We start from the raw sequence: 16,604 nt of genomic DNA on the forward strand, positions 1-16,604 counted from the left end.
ATGCTTCAAACCTTGCTCCAGGAACACAAGCAGATTGTCTCTGAATGCATTAGAAACCACGGCTACAGTTCAGAAAGATTTGTTCTTGGGCACTGATCCTTCCTCCCACCACTCTCATTTATCTTACCGATGCTAATACCATACTTCAGACTTTATGTTTTAATGACAAACAAATATCAGTGCTCTTAGAGGCTGGGAGTCCCCTGCATGTCCATCTGCACAGATACCCACGGTGGCGTCCACCCATGGGCTGCCTGGGGACCTTGACCGTCTTGGCTAGCAATCCTGCGATTCAATTCGGTGGATGCTCTCGGATGTCAGGGAGTCAAAAAGGCAACAGAGGAGCTCTTCGGCCTGGGGAGACAAGAAAGAAGGGGTTGGGGGAGAGCTGTAATTTCTCTGCGTTGCAGAGAAACTCCTTTTCAGAGGTCGGTTTCTCGCGCGTGCTGCAGGCAGGCAGTATAGCGAGGATGTTTACCAGGTTGAATTAATTCCAGCACAGAGGTGGCTGTGAGTGTCCCACAGCAGGGAAATGTCTGCTCGTTGTAACCGTTGTTTGGCCGTTCTCAAGATTCACATTTTCAAGGAACTGAAGAAAACCAACAACGTGCAAAGTGCCAATGGGAAATCTAACTCCCTCCCCCGGCTGCTCTGCCCCTCCTGCCCAAACCTCGCTCCTGTGAGCTCTGTCGGCGTGGCTGCTTCCCAGACGGGGAGGCCAGCTTAGCGCCAAGGGCTTCAGGACCAGTCTGCAATTCTGACTGTGCTAGTGAACACCACGTTCCTCTAAAGCATTATACATGCTGTGGTGTCAGTCCGACCCACACAGCCCTTGGGGCCCTCCTCCTGCCAGCGCTCTGCTTCTCCCTATAGGTTTTTAGGTCTCTTTTATAGGGCTCCTGCCCTTCTGCCTGCTGCTGAGGGGCTAAGGATCACGCCAAGAGTGGCTGGGATGTGTTTTCCCTGTGCCGCTCTGTTCCAGCCCCAGGTTTCAGCTGTCTCTGCAGGGAGGGAGATGCTGGAGCAGCCACTGTGGCTGCTGGCAACAGCTTCAGGGCTCCGGGCAGAGCGGAGGGATTAGCGCTGCCTGCCCCCGGAGGTTCAGCTGCACACCCGTGGGCTCTCACCGAGGAACGGCTGCGCAGGGACCCTGCCGCCTCCCTGCTCCGACCCGCTAACGGTGGCAGGTCGATGGCGTACTGCACCGTCACCGAGGGACGGCCACCTCAGCCTCACGATCTCATCCCGGCCACGGTGCAGAGCCGCACGGAGGAGAAACTGTTCAGCCACAGGACATGCCAGGGGTGAGGCTGAGCACAGCGCTCCCTGACAGCCCTCGTCGCTGGCGAGGTTCCAGCCTGGGTACGGACCGTGGCTCTGTCGCTTCCAGATGTGAGCTGCTCTGTGTGTGCCCAGGAGAAGCCTGCACGGGGGGCAGGCACCTGCAGGGTCACTGCCTGAGAATAAGGCACTTCCAAAGCATGAATTCATCTGCTCCTAAGGCAGATGTTTCACACAGGGCAGGTGAAAAGCGCTATAGAAATGCTTGCTTCTCTCAGTGACCGCAGAAGAAGGCAAGACAAGTAGCCCGGACACAGATGTCAGCACTGAAATAGTCCACGTTTGGAAAGCCGATTGCTCATCCTATTGCCTAGTCCCAAATCACACAGGGAGCAAGTATGAAATTCTGTTTCATTTCCATGGCTCGACTCCACCAGTAAACGCTGCAGCTCTGCTCAGACCATGAGGATTTGAAATCCATGTTCATTTAACCCTCCTGAACTTTGCCTGATATCATGTTGTTGCTCATTAGCTTTGACCTGGAAAGCCTGGCTGACATTTCATAAACTCATTAGCAAGAGATCAGAGGATCAAACATGGTTTCTAGGGACATCCTTTGAGGCACAGTCATTCCCTGGTGAGCTTGCTCCTCAGATTTTGCTCTGTGATTTCTAAGCCTCCCCTGAACTTTGGAGCAAAAGCCCCATTTGAAAATAAATATTACTTGCTGCTGTGCTTCTTGTAACCCACAATGAGACGTGCTGCACCCACCGCTGTCCCAGGACTAGACTCGTGGTCTAAACTCCAAACTGCTGTGAGCAGCCCCTGCTTCCACCAGCACCAGAGGGATTTGATTCAGCGGCCCAGGCTGCCAGAAGCCGGGAGAAGGGCTGAGCGTATTTGCTTTTTCTCTTATCTATCACAGAAAGTACTATAAGCCTCTTTCTGATAGGCTGATTCCCCGCAGCCGTGAAGCAGAAGGGATTTTATGGCAGCCAGAGATATGTAATGTCCTTTTCAAAGCAAATCAGAAGACAGCCTGGACTTGCTGCCCTGTCACATTACTTGGCAACAGCCTGGCACCCTGGCAGCAGCGAGCGCCGTGCTCTGACAGCCTTGCAGCTCTCGCGGAGCTGCGCGGGCAGACCTTCCCAGGCGCTGCGGCGCGCACAATCCCAGCTACGCCCGGGGAGACTCTTACTGCGCCTTAGGGAAAGCTGCTGAAAACAGCAGCTGTACGACTTTGGGGAAGTTCGGGGTAGTTTGGGCTGTGTTAAAAGCAGGAACGCAGACTTCAAAGAGGGCTCTGCGTCTTTTAAGGCTCAGTCCTTAGAGCTCTGGTACTGAAGGCAGCAGCTCTGATATGTTGTGGGAGGTTACAAACACATCTCACTCTCCCGCTGGGTTTTCTTGGGAAGGAAAAGGGATTTGTCCACTTGCTCCTGCTTCTCATTCTCCCCAATTCTTTTACAGCTCCTAGTTCTCACTCTTCAGGCACTGCCTCCTGTACCCGAATCCCTTGTTTGTTTTGTACTAGATGTTGATGATTACAGCCGGAGTTTGTGGCTGTGCACTGTTTGTGCGGTTTATTCCCATTAGGGGCCCACACGTCTATAAAACCCTGGAGCTTAGTGTTTCCTTTCTCGGGATGAGCTACTGAGAAAATACTCAGCTAGCCCATTCCTGGAACGGCTAGCGGCTTAATTTCTCATCTTCCATTTGGACTTGGGCTTCTAAAACAACTTTCCGAACGTAAGACGTGCCAGCTTGGCAGTAGGGCTGAACAAACGTTTCCTGCCACTTATTTTTGACAAGTATCACAGATATCTTACGAAGCGTTGATTCTTCATAAAAAGTAACTGACATCTACAGAAAATACTGAACCTTTATCAAAGTCTCAAAATATTTTGATTCAAAGTAGTGCCGCTGGTGTAATGTGGAAGGGAGTTTGGCAGGGTTTTGGTCCACCTTCCACCATGTGCTGGGCTCTCAGTATAAGCCAAGGCTCGGGGCTCTCATGAGGTACCACCTCTGTCTCGTATAAATTGAATTTTTCTTGTAAAATTCAAACAATTTTGACAAGTTTCATTCATCACAAGGGCGCAAAGGACACATATCTCTACCATAAACTTCTCTACTTGCCTGTTTCTCGTTTTGGGGATAAAGGAGATGCTGCACAGCGTCCAGGACCGACTGCTTCTGCCAACAAATGCTGGGGGTAAATAAAAATGGAAGCCAGTGTTACTTTGCCATCTAAGCTGTCAGAGACGGCAGATGACCTAGCTTTGAGGAGGACTATGCTCTGTGCCAGCAGCTCTGGCCGTGTGCATCTGTTACTGAACTTCTTTACACAGATAAATCCTGGGTTTTACAAAGCTTTGTATAAATGGATTTGGATTCTTAAAATATAAGCCTGCAAACAAACAGTAACGACTGGTTGCATAATGGGGTCTCTGGGGCAGTGGGAAATACACGTAGATGTAGATAGTTAGCTCCGTGCAGGGGTCTTTTTCTCAAGAAAGATAATGTGCGTGTTTTCCCCAAAGCCCAGGACTTTCCAAGCTGCCTTCAGCAGCAGGGTCTGCTTCGCTAGTCCTTGTTTTGCTCTGGTCCGCCTCAAGCCCCACGTGAGTTGACCGCAAGACACGCGCAAGAGAAATTCAAAGGCGAGATACAAATTTCAAAATTGCCTTTTAAATCTAACGCTGTGCTCAGAGTTTGAGACTTGAAAAGTCTCCAGAGGCTTTGGAAACCACTCCCTGCTCCCTGCCCCCATATCCAGGTATTGTGCTTGGCAACAGTTTTCCCTTCAGCGGTTTTCAACAGCTCCAAGATTTTACATCTCGTGTGTTCATTTTTTGATTTCTACACCTCCTTTCCCTCCCAAGCTCCCAGAGATGAGCTTCCTATAGGGATAACATCACTCCCTGCTAGCAGCAATTAACACTGGGTAAGAACGTTTCATCAGAGAGAATAACATCCAGCTAAGTTCCTTAACGCTTGACTGTTGCTCTGATTGCACTACGTTGTCTAAACCCAGGAAAGCATAAGGCCTAGTCTACATCCCGATTTTCTTCGGATGCAGCGAGGTTTTCGGCGTGCTTTAGTCAAACGCTGCTTACCAAGCTCAGTACAACGCTAACTCGGTGAGTTCCTAAAGACCGTGCCCAGTATAATTAGGTCCTAACAACCTTATGGGCATCTGAAAGTACTCTTTAAAAGCTCAGATAACCATAGAGGAGTAATCACTATTAAATCAGTATCACCTATTAAGGCAGCTAAATCTAGTTTGTCATGCATAAAAAGCAGAGCATGCCTTTCTTCCAGGAGCTGCTTTGAATCTACTTGTAAATCCTTTCCTCTGCCACCCTGCAGCTAGGGAATCTGGCTGTAAAAACAAGTTACGGCAGGGAAAATTCACATGCTTTATACTGGAGATCCAGGCAGGCGGATGCTGACGGAACGGGAAAGGTAAGTCTCGCATCATTTTTCCTTGTCTGCGGACAGGATTGTGTCACTTCCTTCTCCGGATTCTCCCCCCCGGTCCCCACCGCTCTTCGGCTGTGCTTCAGCTTCCCCTCACCTCTTCCAAACACTTACTTCACTCTGCCCTATGAGTTGCCCTTCGCACCCTCCCAGATTCTCCCAGATTCTTGCTTTGGCTCCGCTCTTGGCAGTCAATCAAACTCGCAGGCTGCTTTTGTGCCCCCACCTGCATAAATTTTGTCCCTTTCTCTGTTCTTCCTGCCCTTCGGTGCAGAAATAATGCCTTCATAGATGTCCAGAGAACAGAGCGGGCACTGCTGCCGCCGAACAGCCACCACGGCACAGTTACGAGGGTCTGCGGCTGTCTTTAAGGCAACTGCTCTGCGCAGCGCATCCTCCGGCGGTTGAGTGTCTCTCCTCGATGTGCCACTGCTGGAGCTGGCTTAGGAAAGCTTTAACAGGCTCTGAACTACGAGCAGTTACACTAGCAAAGCCTGCATTGTTCCTCTCAACACCTGATTCCTCCTTCTTATCACAGCCCATCTCTGACATCATATCCCAGGCTTCCATACAGATGGCAACGTTTCTCCCTGTGGCACAAAGCCTAAGGAACGTGGCTCAGCTGTGAATCAACTCCCAGGGCCGTAAAATAATCTCTTACGCCGTGGTGCTTCAGCAATGCAGCTGAAACGCAGGCCAGAACCTGTGCAGGTATTGGAATCCTGGGCCCTGGCAGTAAAAGTGAAATAAATATACGGTGATTTACTCAGTACAAGAAAGCTCACGTGGCTCCCGCTGATGGAGTCATAAGTGTAATTAACCTCAGATGTTATTCTGAAATGTTTATAAACTAGGCAATGAAGACGTCTTAGCATGAAGTGTCCTTATGAGACACCAGTTGAGTCGGGCTGGGTTTTCAAAAGTATTTGCAAAGTTGATTTTAAACAGCGCAATGGCTTATGACACAATAAGGGTATGAGTTTGCTGTTGGCTAAAGTTGGTCTGCCCGGGGATCGCTGCCTCACACCTTGCTGCCCCTCCCTTCCACAAGCGTCATCCATCATGAAGGCAAATATTTTTTTTGGTAGAGCTGGTTTTAAATGGCTGCATGATCACCGGTTCTGGCCCCGGGGTAAGAGGCAGAGCGGATCCTGCCATCCGGGAGTACCTCCTAACAGCCATAATTTAAGCACGCGTGTTTTGCAGTTCGGCGAGGAGGTTTGTCCTCTGCACAGACAGCCACGCCGGCACAGAGCAGCGTGAGGGGTGAAAGCCGCAGCCGAGACTGGCACCTATTCCTCCCCGCTTCCGTCTCAGCCCCTCGGCTCACTGCGAACGGCAATGGGAAGCCACTGCGAGGTTTGCTCTGGGGGTGCTGCCTTGAGGCTGGCAATCTTAAAACATATCAAGTTAAGCCTACAGAAGAGGGGAGCGCTGGGTTGCAGCTGGTCTTGTTATGCAGCACCCATGACTCCGATGAGCAAAAGCCTGGCGAAAATAAAGAGGTGGGGGATCTTGTATTGGCTGTCAGCCACTCTCCCAGAACGCCCTTCAGCAGCGATCTCTGGGCTTCCCAACAGCTCACATTTTTCCTGTAAACCAGGGAAAGAGTGGGAGAAAACTCACTAGAAAGGTCTTGGGTAACTTGCTCTTTGCTTCCCCTTCGTGCTGTACCTTGCAGGGTGAAAGGTTTCGGATGTGGCTCCCAAGGGTGCGATTTTAAAAGAATGGGAGCAATGTCTAAGTTCCGCCATCAGCCTAAAAACATTTTTGAAAAGTTAACGATGAAATTTGTTCCAACTCTTTTTCCCAGGTGGGCCTTGTGACTGAGCACTGCAACGTTTCGTCAAAGTACGAGAGCTCCAAGGTGTCTACCAACTTGGGTGTTCAGATTTGATCCCCTTGATGCTTGTAAACTGCAGCATCCTTGGAATTCCTTATGCCTGTCCATTGGCGGTGTTATCTGGAAGTCCCCCAGCCGGTACAGCCAAAGTCACAGCAGTCTTACCGGGGTGGCTGCTAGACTGCTCTACACCGAATGTCTCAGAAAAAAGACTCTCTTGGCTTCCTTTCCCCGAGGAAACCATGTGCACGAATTACATATCGCGTTGCCAAATACCAGCCCCTGTGCAAGGAAACTTTCCCTCTGGGGAACAGTGGGTTAATTGGCCTGATAATCATCCTGTTTCACTAATCAGTCCCTGTAGAGGGGTTCTGGTTGTTTTACCAGGCTTATGCATCCTCTACCCAGCATTTCTGGTGATTTATTTAAGAGGCTAATTTTTGATTTTGCTCTCTGGCGGTTGGTTTTTTTTTTTTTCATAGCAAACATAGAATCTGCTAAGATATTTCCCCTAGGAATTTTATTGATTCAGCAGGTCTATTCCCCATGCGAGCCCTTATTTCAGAGAATCCCCTGTATTCGTGGAACCATGCCGCCAAGCCTCACAGACACTCCAAGTCCTTAACAACCAACATAACTCGGTATTTAAGGTCCTGAGTATAGGAGATACGACTTTGAAACTGGGGAAGGCTCTGAGGTATTGACCCGTTAACAAGGACATAACTTAGGAAGAATGGGTTGCCTTTGAGTGGCACCGGACCTCAGGGGAGCCTGAACTGGCAGTGAATTACAGAGAAGCAAGTCAGCTGCCCTCCTTCAGATCACAAGCTCTCTAGCAGGGGGTTGAGACAGCGCCTTTAAAGCGATATTGTCCTCGCTTACCTGTCCAGCAGGGAGTCGAAGCAAACGACCGCATTGTCTCGCTGCGCGGCTAGCACCAGACACAAACCATCCATTAAGAGGGAACACTGCAAGAGAGGGAAGGACAGAGCTTTGGTGTTGCTATCCACTTATTTAAGTCTGTAAGCCTCACGGATGAACCGCTGACAGCACAGATAACTGCTTGTGTGCTGCGTGAGGGGGTGGAAGCCACAAAGCAACGGACTCTTTCAAATTGAAAGAGTATCATGTCGGGACTGTTAGCTATGCCATTCCTATGGCACACCGTTATTCCTGTTCCCTTCTCTCAGAGTGAAAATAAGCAGGTTGCTCAGGTGTGTTATTCCACCACTAAGCCTGCTGGAAGCAGGAATACGGAGATAACGGTAAATGTTGAGATGCCGTAGCAGAAAGACTCTTTACTTGAAGGAGCCCATCTCCCTTCTGGCAAGGGAAAGCGAATGCCGTGATGTTGACCTTTGGCTCAGCAGTGCCAGACCCTTCTGGAAAGGTGCCAGCTCTGCCCAGAGTAATTCACCTCTGACAGGAGGCCGCCTTTCCATCGCCAGGAGAGCAGTGCCGCTGCCACGGCTCTCCTTCCCGCACGCCGATTCGCTTTGTCCTTCCTAGAGAGCTGTGCACGTTCCCACGTGCAGAGGGGTGGCATCCTCGGGGGAACCGCAGGAGAAGAAAGTAGTGCATAGAGTAATTGGATGCTAGATGTAATTGCTATTCTATACAGATGTACTTCAAAGGGATGCTGTCAGTTTAAAAAATCACAACCTGAAAAGATCTTACCTCTTCTTATTACAGATAACACTTAAGACTCTTATAACTGAAAGGCTGGAAGCACAAATGTTTGCCCGTATTTTTTCAGAGGGACTGCTGTGTATCTCTGACAGCCTTTAGTTGATTGCTACTTCCAGGATAAGTCGTTTCCCCCCCAGTTTACTCTGTGCTCGACAGCACTTTCTTGCATATTCTACCTTACCGCTTCGCCCTAGGAAGGTTCCTGAAACGGTGGGCTTCTCCTGCACCAAGCACAAAGAGAAAAGCAGCTTGGGCCAGATACTCTGCTGATAAAAAGCAATGTATCTGCTCACCCCAGAAGCACATCTCATGCCGAAGCCCCGTGAGCACTTGCTCAAACCCCATGCTGGAATGCGGCTTGAGCTGTCAGCACCAACTAAACGAGAAGCAAAAGGAAATCGCTGCCCAGGACTCCAGGGCACAGTCCAAAAAGTGGAAGGGTTATTTAGCATTGTAGAAGAGGATTAATGGGGTGCGATTAGAGAAAGGGAAATAGAAACTGTATTTATCTGGAAAAACAAGACAGGATACAGCAGCAGAACATACATAATAGCAGCAACTGCACACTGATAGGTGAACGGAATAAAATGTTTAACGGGGATGCGCCATCCACATGAAGGATCCGTTCGCACACACGGATGGCAAGGTTAGGTGTCAGCGAGCTAGCGGAGATGCAGGAACGCAAGGTAGGGACTAGCTAGCAAGGCACCTCGCCCACGTTACTTACCAGTGGTATCAGAGCTCAGATGCAGTGCTGTGCTAATGCTGCTACCAAAGCAAGCTTGCTCAGAGCTAGCCTGGATATCTTAGCGCAGCACGGCATTAAAAGGCTCTTCTTTCGTGCAAAAGAAGCAAAGCACAACTCCAGCTGTTTCATACCTTTGCTGCAACACTGCACTTTGCCCTGCTTAGCGTCTCAGAGATGCAGCGAGCTTGCGGTGCATCCAGGACAGTGAGGCGCACTCCAGTCACTGTGAAACCTTTGCCAACAAGCTGATCAAGCAGTTCGACATAAGGTGGGTGCTCTGAACCCCGAAGGATCATCCCAGGCAATACCAAGCAAGTGGTTTGGCAGAGGTTATCAAGCAACGGCCGATCTGATGGGAAAAGATCAAAACACAACAGATGCTTATTTTATATCCACCCCCCTCAAGTGCTAGTCGTCTAATTCTTCCCTGCCACAGACAAGTAACTGGGAGATCAGAGGCGCTCGGGCGTTGTTATAGCATTTGGGACGTTCACAGATGCAATTGCTCATCCCGAACTGTCAAACTGCTGTATGCCTGCGCGTACGTATCTGGAGATCACAAGGCAGCAGTAGTGACCCCATTTCAGGAGTCAGGCAAGGACAGCTGCTGCTTTGCTACAGGAGACGCTATTCCATTTAATTTCTTCCAAGCAAAGAAATCTGTTAATCCAGCTGCTTTTATAATCCAAAGGGTAATTCTGATCAGCATACATAAGGCTTAATGTATTTCATATTTTCCTCATGATAAATCTGCCCGCCCGTTAGGCAGCAGCTTTGTGATAATTATTTGCTGAAAAGAGAGGTTTCTTTGTGTGCAAGAGCTACCTCTAGTGTTCAAGATGAGACCACGAAGTGAATGATGTGTCTGGATTGCTGCAGGCGCTTACTATATTGTGCCTGACAGTTCGGAGATCACGTGGACTTGCTTTTCCAGGACAGTAACTCTTTGAAATACATTTTCGGAGACACAAACACATCAGGGCTGTACACTGGTTTCCTTTTTACTCTGCTTAGACATCTTCAAAGCAAAGAGATCCTCGTGCAGCAGGAAATTAGGGACGCGTATTTTGAGATTTGCTCCCAACGCTGGGCTGTACGAAGCTTGCAGAATACTTGTGCTCTCTCCACAACAAACTGTTTCTTTTATTTTCTGCAATCTCTTCTGAAAATCAAGAAGCGTTCCAGTCACAGCAGACCTGTGCTACAGGCCTGGTCCTTTCCCATCGTGCAGTAAGCCCAATGTTTATGCCATTAAAAATAATAATAGAATTACTGAGCTGACTGTATCCCCAAGAGAGTAAAAAGGTCATCTCAAAAAGCTGCTGTTACATACACATGATTGCCAGTCTCTCGCTTCAGGACTCATGCAACGGCTTGGGAATGTCAGCAGCATTTCGAGATAGGCCTCACCCCTCACCACAGGCATCTGTTAAATCTTAAACCTTCACGCAGTCAGTCTCTGATGTATTAGTGCGATGTAAGAAAAGGAGCTTGCCTGAGGATTTGTGATTTTTGTAATGATCGTGAAGCATGTGTAGGGCATAGCCCAAAGCTAACATAAGACAGTGGAAAGAACTGATTGATAATTACCTTGGAAAAAATCCTCCTTCAGAGACGCCCTACGCAAAAGTGACTTGGTGCCTACCAAGCAGCTGTGCTGCCGTTAAGGCAAAGGCCTTGACTCACCACCGTCCTCCTCGCACCCGTCGGTATGGGGTCAATGCCCAGAAGTCCTGTATCAGTAAGGGTTTAAGGTGGGAGGTGACGGTCTGTAATTCCGTAGCATTTTTATCTTACTCATCGCCAGTCTGCCACAACAATCTTGTGGTTTTACTGCTGGGATTAACAACTGGAGCCACCGGGTGTAGCGCAGGAACATTTTCTCAGCTGCCCACCCTCCTGCTTGCCAGTCACAGCAGAACTCAAGCTACAGGAATGAGACTGACCCGGTTCCAAACACGTTTGCTCCGCAGCGAACACCACAGGGATGCTTTACCTGGTCACTGCTTGTTTATAAAGGCTTGGGATCAATCCACAATATCCCAACACGCAAGCATCCCCATGTGTTAGTTACAGCTCCTGACGTGCGTGGTGCTGCATCACAGCCTGTGTTGTGTACATGCCTATCAAGCAAAATCGACAGAAAAGGCCCAGAGACACTGTAGCCACCTGAGGGAACCGACAGGCTTGCTGAACCTTCAACTTCAAATCCAAGTCAGACCAGCAATAACTGGAAGTCATTTTGAGCTGGCAGCTGTTCAGCAGCTAGTGGGAATTGAATGAGATCTCAGTCCAGTTCCCGAGAGTTAGATGTCCACGCTGCCAAAAGCACTCCCTGCATAAATTATTATTTATCTACTCACAGAACAAAACGGCTCACAATCGCCCATCGCTACGGTGTCTCGGCCTCTCCCGTGGCAGGCTTTGAATGGACATGCAAACCACCGTGGCCAAGTCAGCGTTGAAACGCCTTGTAAAAGTTCGGCAGAGAAACGTGCGCCGTTGCTTACGCTAGCTGTGTTGGCAGTGTTTGTTCTTCTGCTGGTGATAAGGTCAGCGCTTCTCAACAGCCCTATATTTAAACCCACGAAAGCACTGGCAGTGGAAAGCCCTGGCAGGTAAACAGTTAAATGGCTGGACTCCGCTGGAGCTGTTCTTTGCAGCTCAGAGTTGTCTCTCCCTTCTGAAAGGACATCGATACCAAATCTTGCTGCCACCAGATGGTTTGCCTCGCTGTCCAATTAATCAATAACAGTCTCAATCTATAACAAGAGTTACGCATTTCCTTACCAAGATTGCATGGTTGCTCAGAGCCCAATAAATGGCGTTGCCCTCCCGTTTCGCGTTTTATGATCTTGCGCTGCTTGTTGATTTCCGAACTGACTATGGGGTCACGTTTCAGGTTAGCGATCTGCAGGAAGGAAGGGAGGGAGAGAGAGGCAAGTCATATGAGCACCATTTCCTAATCAGAAAGGATAACGCTTCTTAAGAATTGATTCAGGCAAGCTGTGAAGCTTTTGTTGGTGTTGTGTACTTCTGTAATTGCCAGGCTAGAAAACACCTGCTTGCCTGGAGACAGAAGAACATTTTGCATGCGTTCTTTTTTTATTGAGGCTTAATTCAGTACGGCATCTTGTCATCCTTTTAAAGGTCCTACATCCGGACATCTTTCTAAGGTCTCCGCTCCCAGCTTTTCAAGGCCAGAAACTCAAGGACTGTGAGTGTCTGGCAACTTTATCCAGTGCCACACCGGTGTGTTGCGGCTCCCTTCTGCCTCTGAATGAACTGGCACATCCAGGCATCCCAGCACAGCGCGGTCGTGATGCTTTGGACTGAGCTGCAGCGGGAGAGCATCCACACCAGTGAAGCATATTGCAGATGTGGCTGGCTGCTTCCAGTTCCAGAGCTCATCTCCTTGGACTACCTCAGCTGGGTCACCTCTGTGCCACATGGACATAGCAAGGCTCAAACATTTCCACCCCTTCGCTGGGCATAACCCAGTCATTTCAAACTCCGGTTTTGAGAAGAAAATGATCAGAGTAGAAATGACATACAAAACTAGGTGAACAGGAAAGACTTACTTACATTTGCAGATGACACCCAGTTGGGTGGGAGTGTCGATCTGCTGGAGGGCAGGGAGGCTCTGCAGAGGGCCCTGGCCAGGCTGGGGCGATGGGCCCAGGCCCCGGGGTGAGGGGCAGCAAGGCTCAGGGCCAGGTCCTGCCCTGGGGGCACAGCAACCCCAGGCACCGCTGCAGGCGTGGGGAGGAGCGGCTGGGAGCTGCCCGGCGGGAAAGGGCCTGGGGGTGCTGGCCGACAGCCGCTGGACATGAGCCAGCAGGGTGCCCAGGTGGCCAAGAGGGCCAATGGCACCCTGGCTTGTATCAGGAACGGTGTGGCCAGCAGGAGCAGGGAGGTGATGGTGCCCCTGCGCTGGGCACTGGTGAGGCCGCCCCTCGAATGCTGTGCTCAGCGCTGGGCCCCGCACCCCAAGGCGGCCATGGAGGGGCTGGAGCGTGGCCAGAGCAGGGCAGCGAGGCTGGGGCAGGGGCTGGAGCACAAGGCTGGGGAGGAGCGGCTGGGGGAGCTGGGGGGGCTCAGCCTGGAGAAGAGGAGGCTGAGGGGAGCCCTCATCGCTCTCTGCAACGGCCTGAAAGGAGGCTGGAGCCGGGGGGGTCGGTCTCTGCTCCCCAGGAACAAGCGATGGGACGAGAGGGAACGGCCTCAAGCTGCGCCAGGGCAGGTTTGGGCTGGGTATTGGGAAAAACTTCTTCCCCCAAAGGGCTGTCAGGGCCTGGCCCAGGCTGCCCAGGGCAGGGGCTGAGTCCCCATCCCTGGGGGGATTTAAAAGCCAGGGAGATGTGGTGCTGAGGGACATGGGTTAGTGGTGGGCTTGGCAGTGCTGGGTTAACGGTTGGACTCGATGATCTTAAGGGTCTTTTCCAACCTTAATGATTCTATGATTCTATGATTACTGCTTCATTTTAGCCATTGGCAAATTACAGTGGTGTGAATCAGAGACCAGCAGCTACGGAGCGTGAAGGGCCAGGTGAGCAGGAGCGGATCACACCAGTACTGGTAGGCTTCTTGGCACTGCCTACAACACAAGCCAAGAGGCAAGAGCCCGAGTCTTTATGCCTCTGTCTGCGGGCAGGGAAGGATGCAGGCACCCAGCAGCTCTGTGAACTGCCCGTACTTTGTAGCATGAGATGCCTTACAGGAGACAGCCCCACGCTTCTCGCTGCTGCGGACTGGTGCCTCTGCCGGCAGGGCACAAACAGGGCAGTGCTCCACGCTGCGCACGCGTGGGTGTATACGGACTCCGTGGGAGACATTCAGCGACCAGCAAGTTACACTATCAGTGGTCCCACTTCATCTCCACTCCCGAACGCTACGTGAGAAAAGCTGGTTAAAAAACCAGCCTCTGGGCCAGCTGTGTCTCAGCAATCATCGATGATGTTGCTGTCCCTCCCCGTGACTGGCTTCCAAAGCGATGTTGACTCTATCTGGGAACTTTAAGTATGAGCCCTGAGCCCTCCTGAATTTACAGCACAGGTTACTGACAAACATAGCTTAAAAAGCACTGTTCCACCGAGGCTGTCTGGGTCAATACAAAGTTAGCACATTGCGGTAGGAACATCCACAGGAGCAGGAAAACTCGGCAGCTGGTGAAACCCAGCAAAAAAAGCATTATCTAAAGTGTAATAAGAAAGAAGTCATGGGATAGCAAGGTCAAAGCCATTGCTCTGACACAGCAGGATGCTTCTCAGGAAAGGGCTGAATCCTACCTCTTCCTCCTCCAATGTCTGACACTCGGCGCAGCACAGCCCTTCTGGGAAAAACAGCTTCATATCCCGGACAGCTATTTGATAGGATTCGGAGCCTGAGAGATAAATACAATGAGAAAATTCTCTCAGGCCATGAATTAAACATTCTCTAGACTCACACTCATCTTTCTGAGAGATTGATGATGTGCAACTTGCTGAAGTAATTGCTTTAAAGGCCAGCTGTTCTGTACAGTAATAGCAAACATTTAAAACCATTATATTTAGAATAGTTCCATTGCCTTCTTGGTATTTTGATTCTGTCTTATTATCGCTCAGCTTGTTCTTCGTGTAAACAAGACTCCTTCTATTTCCTAACAGCGTAGTCAAGGGAATCGCGTTAAGGAGCCTGTGAAAGTCTCCAATACCAGCTCCAATCCCCCGTTGCTGTTCCCTGGCTTCTGGATCACATCAGGCTGGTCTTACGGAAAGGGAAGGAGCTACTAGTTAGTAAAACAACCGTGCTTAGTAACGATAACGTAAGTCCCAAGTATGCTGGGGGCTCTGATTTAAAACAGAAATCAGAATTAGCGTGAGACATGGCCGATAGCAGTATATTTTTTGGTTCACCTGTGGTCGCAAAATGTAAATTGAGACTGGAACAGGTACAGAGAAAGAATGCGAGGATCACGGAAGCAATAGAGAATCATCTGAAGAGTTAAAACTGAAAGACCTTGGCTTGTTTGACCCAACACGACACCGAGCTGAGAAGGAATCTGATTTCTGGTAAACACATCAGGGTGGAAAAGGTCGGAGAAGAAAAAAAGAACTACTTAAAATTAAAGTACAGGTATTGGCACAAGAACAAATGGATACAAACTGTCTATGACTATATTTAAGTTTGAAAATGTAAGAAGATTTCTAGCTATCAGAGCAGTCAAGTTCTGTAGCAACCACCCAATTGGGGTGGACGTTTATGAAAGGGAATATATGCTGCGGTTGACTGTGAGAGAATTAACCGAACTCGGTGACTTCAGAGGTCCCTCCAGGCTTAGCCTCTGAATTTCCCTGTAAAGCAACAGCGTTATAAAGCACTACTCAGGACGTTTTGAGATTTGTGGCTGGAAAATGTTAGAGAAGGAAAAGCTATTTCTATATAACTGGAGTTCAGATAGATTGTCCATGTGCTGGCACAGATCCATGCTCCTGGGATACAAATACACAAAATGCAAATATCCTCTGAAATATTACCACCTTTGCAGGCTACCCATTCAAAGAATCATGTCTTACTGCTCTTAGAGCACTCAGCCCTGTTTGAACTTCATAATTCTAGGTATTGTATAGCCAGGGTCCTTATCGCAGTAGTTTACAATCCTAAGATTACCTAAGTCACCAGTGTGTAAGTCATGCCGTACCCTTTATGTACCTCTGTGTCAAATCTTCCTGGCTTAAATCATTGATGTCATTACAGAGGACACAAATGCTCCCAAAGCTAGCAACATTTTACTCTCACTTTACTCAAGGTATAAGACTGTATAAGATGCAAGCACAGGAGCTCTTTAGGTTCAAGAAAAAGCACTATACGACGACTTCATAAGGCCCAGAAGAGATGAGGGTAGGTGTACCTCTGCAGCTGAGCCTCAGAGTATTAAAACTGTGTTATTTGGCTCGACTGTATGCCTGGAACCTTGTTACTTGAATTTCCCCCATCACTTTGGGAGGAAACACACAGCTAGAGTTTGCTCTACTTCAGCAAGATGGCATCAACTAGAAATCTTCCTTAGCTGAGAAACTTGGTATTGCCTCCTAGGAAAGATGGTCTTCCACAGTCCCCCAAATGACTACTCACGCAACGATTTAGCTCTTCCTGCTGAACTTGCAGGTGAATGTTTCGCCCTTATTGGAGGACAAGCTCTTGGAGGTGCAAGGGGTTACGAGCACTCCTTTCCTTATGGACAGACGCCTCCCTGGCATAACCTAGATCAGATTCTTGCGTCAGAATTAATGAGTACATTGGCCACAGCTGCATCCATTTTCCTTGAACGCGTGCAAGGATGGCTTTGTGAGCCAGCTATATAGCTGGCTCCAACGTAATGCACAGTCTGGTCCCGGAGGGCAGGTGGTGGCCAACTAGTTCAGCTCTGTGCTCAGCCCAGTCTTAGAAAGAAGCAGGGGCCTGAAGGGAATCCCGAAGCGGACATCTGAGGGTTTCTCTAACACAGTGAGCTCTCTGTGACTCCCAAGGAAAGACAGGATGAGACTCAGCCTCTTTTGCTAATACAAACTGAGTTAT

At 49.5% G+C, this 16,604-nt stretch overlaps 1 protein-coding gene across 1 annotated transcript in view; it reads right to left on the bottom strand.

Moving 5' to 3' along the window:
• Window positions 1-276: 276 nt before the first annotated feature.
• DNAAF8 (dynein axonemal assembly factor 8) overlaps window positions 277-16,604 on the bottom strand; it is a gene marked incomplete at its 3' end in the record, with an annotated part of 96,929 nt that continues 80,601 nt past the window's right edge. Inside the window, exons 27-32 of the mRNA XM_082311913.1 lie at window positions 14,336-14,430; window positions 11,838-11,958; window positions 9,179-9,396; window positions 7,493-7,578; window positions 3,424-3,493; window positions 277-354 (exon numbers count right to left, since the gene is read on the bottom strand). Of these exons, the coding sequence (XP_082168039.1) occupies window positions 277-354; window positions 3,424-3,493; window positions 7,493-7,578; window positions 9,179-9,396; window positions 11,838-11,958; window positions 14,336-14,430 (668 nt within the window). The remainder of the gene's footprint in view (window positions 355-3,423; window positions 3,494-7,492; window positions 7,579-9,178; window positions 9,397-11,837; window positions 11,959-14,335; window positions 14,431-16,604) is intronic.

Source organism: Platalea leucorodia (genome assembly GCF_965183815.1).
Source record: "Platalea leucorodia genome assembly, chromosome: 5".
Lineage (NCBI taxonomy): Eukaryota > Metazoa > Chordata > Aves > Pelecaniformes > Threskiornithidae > Platalea > Platalea leucorodia.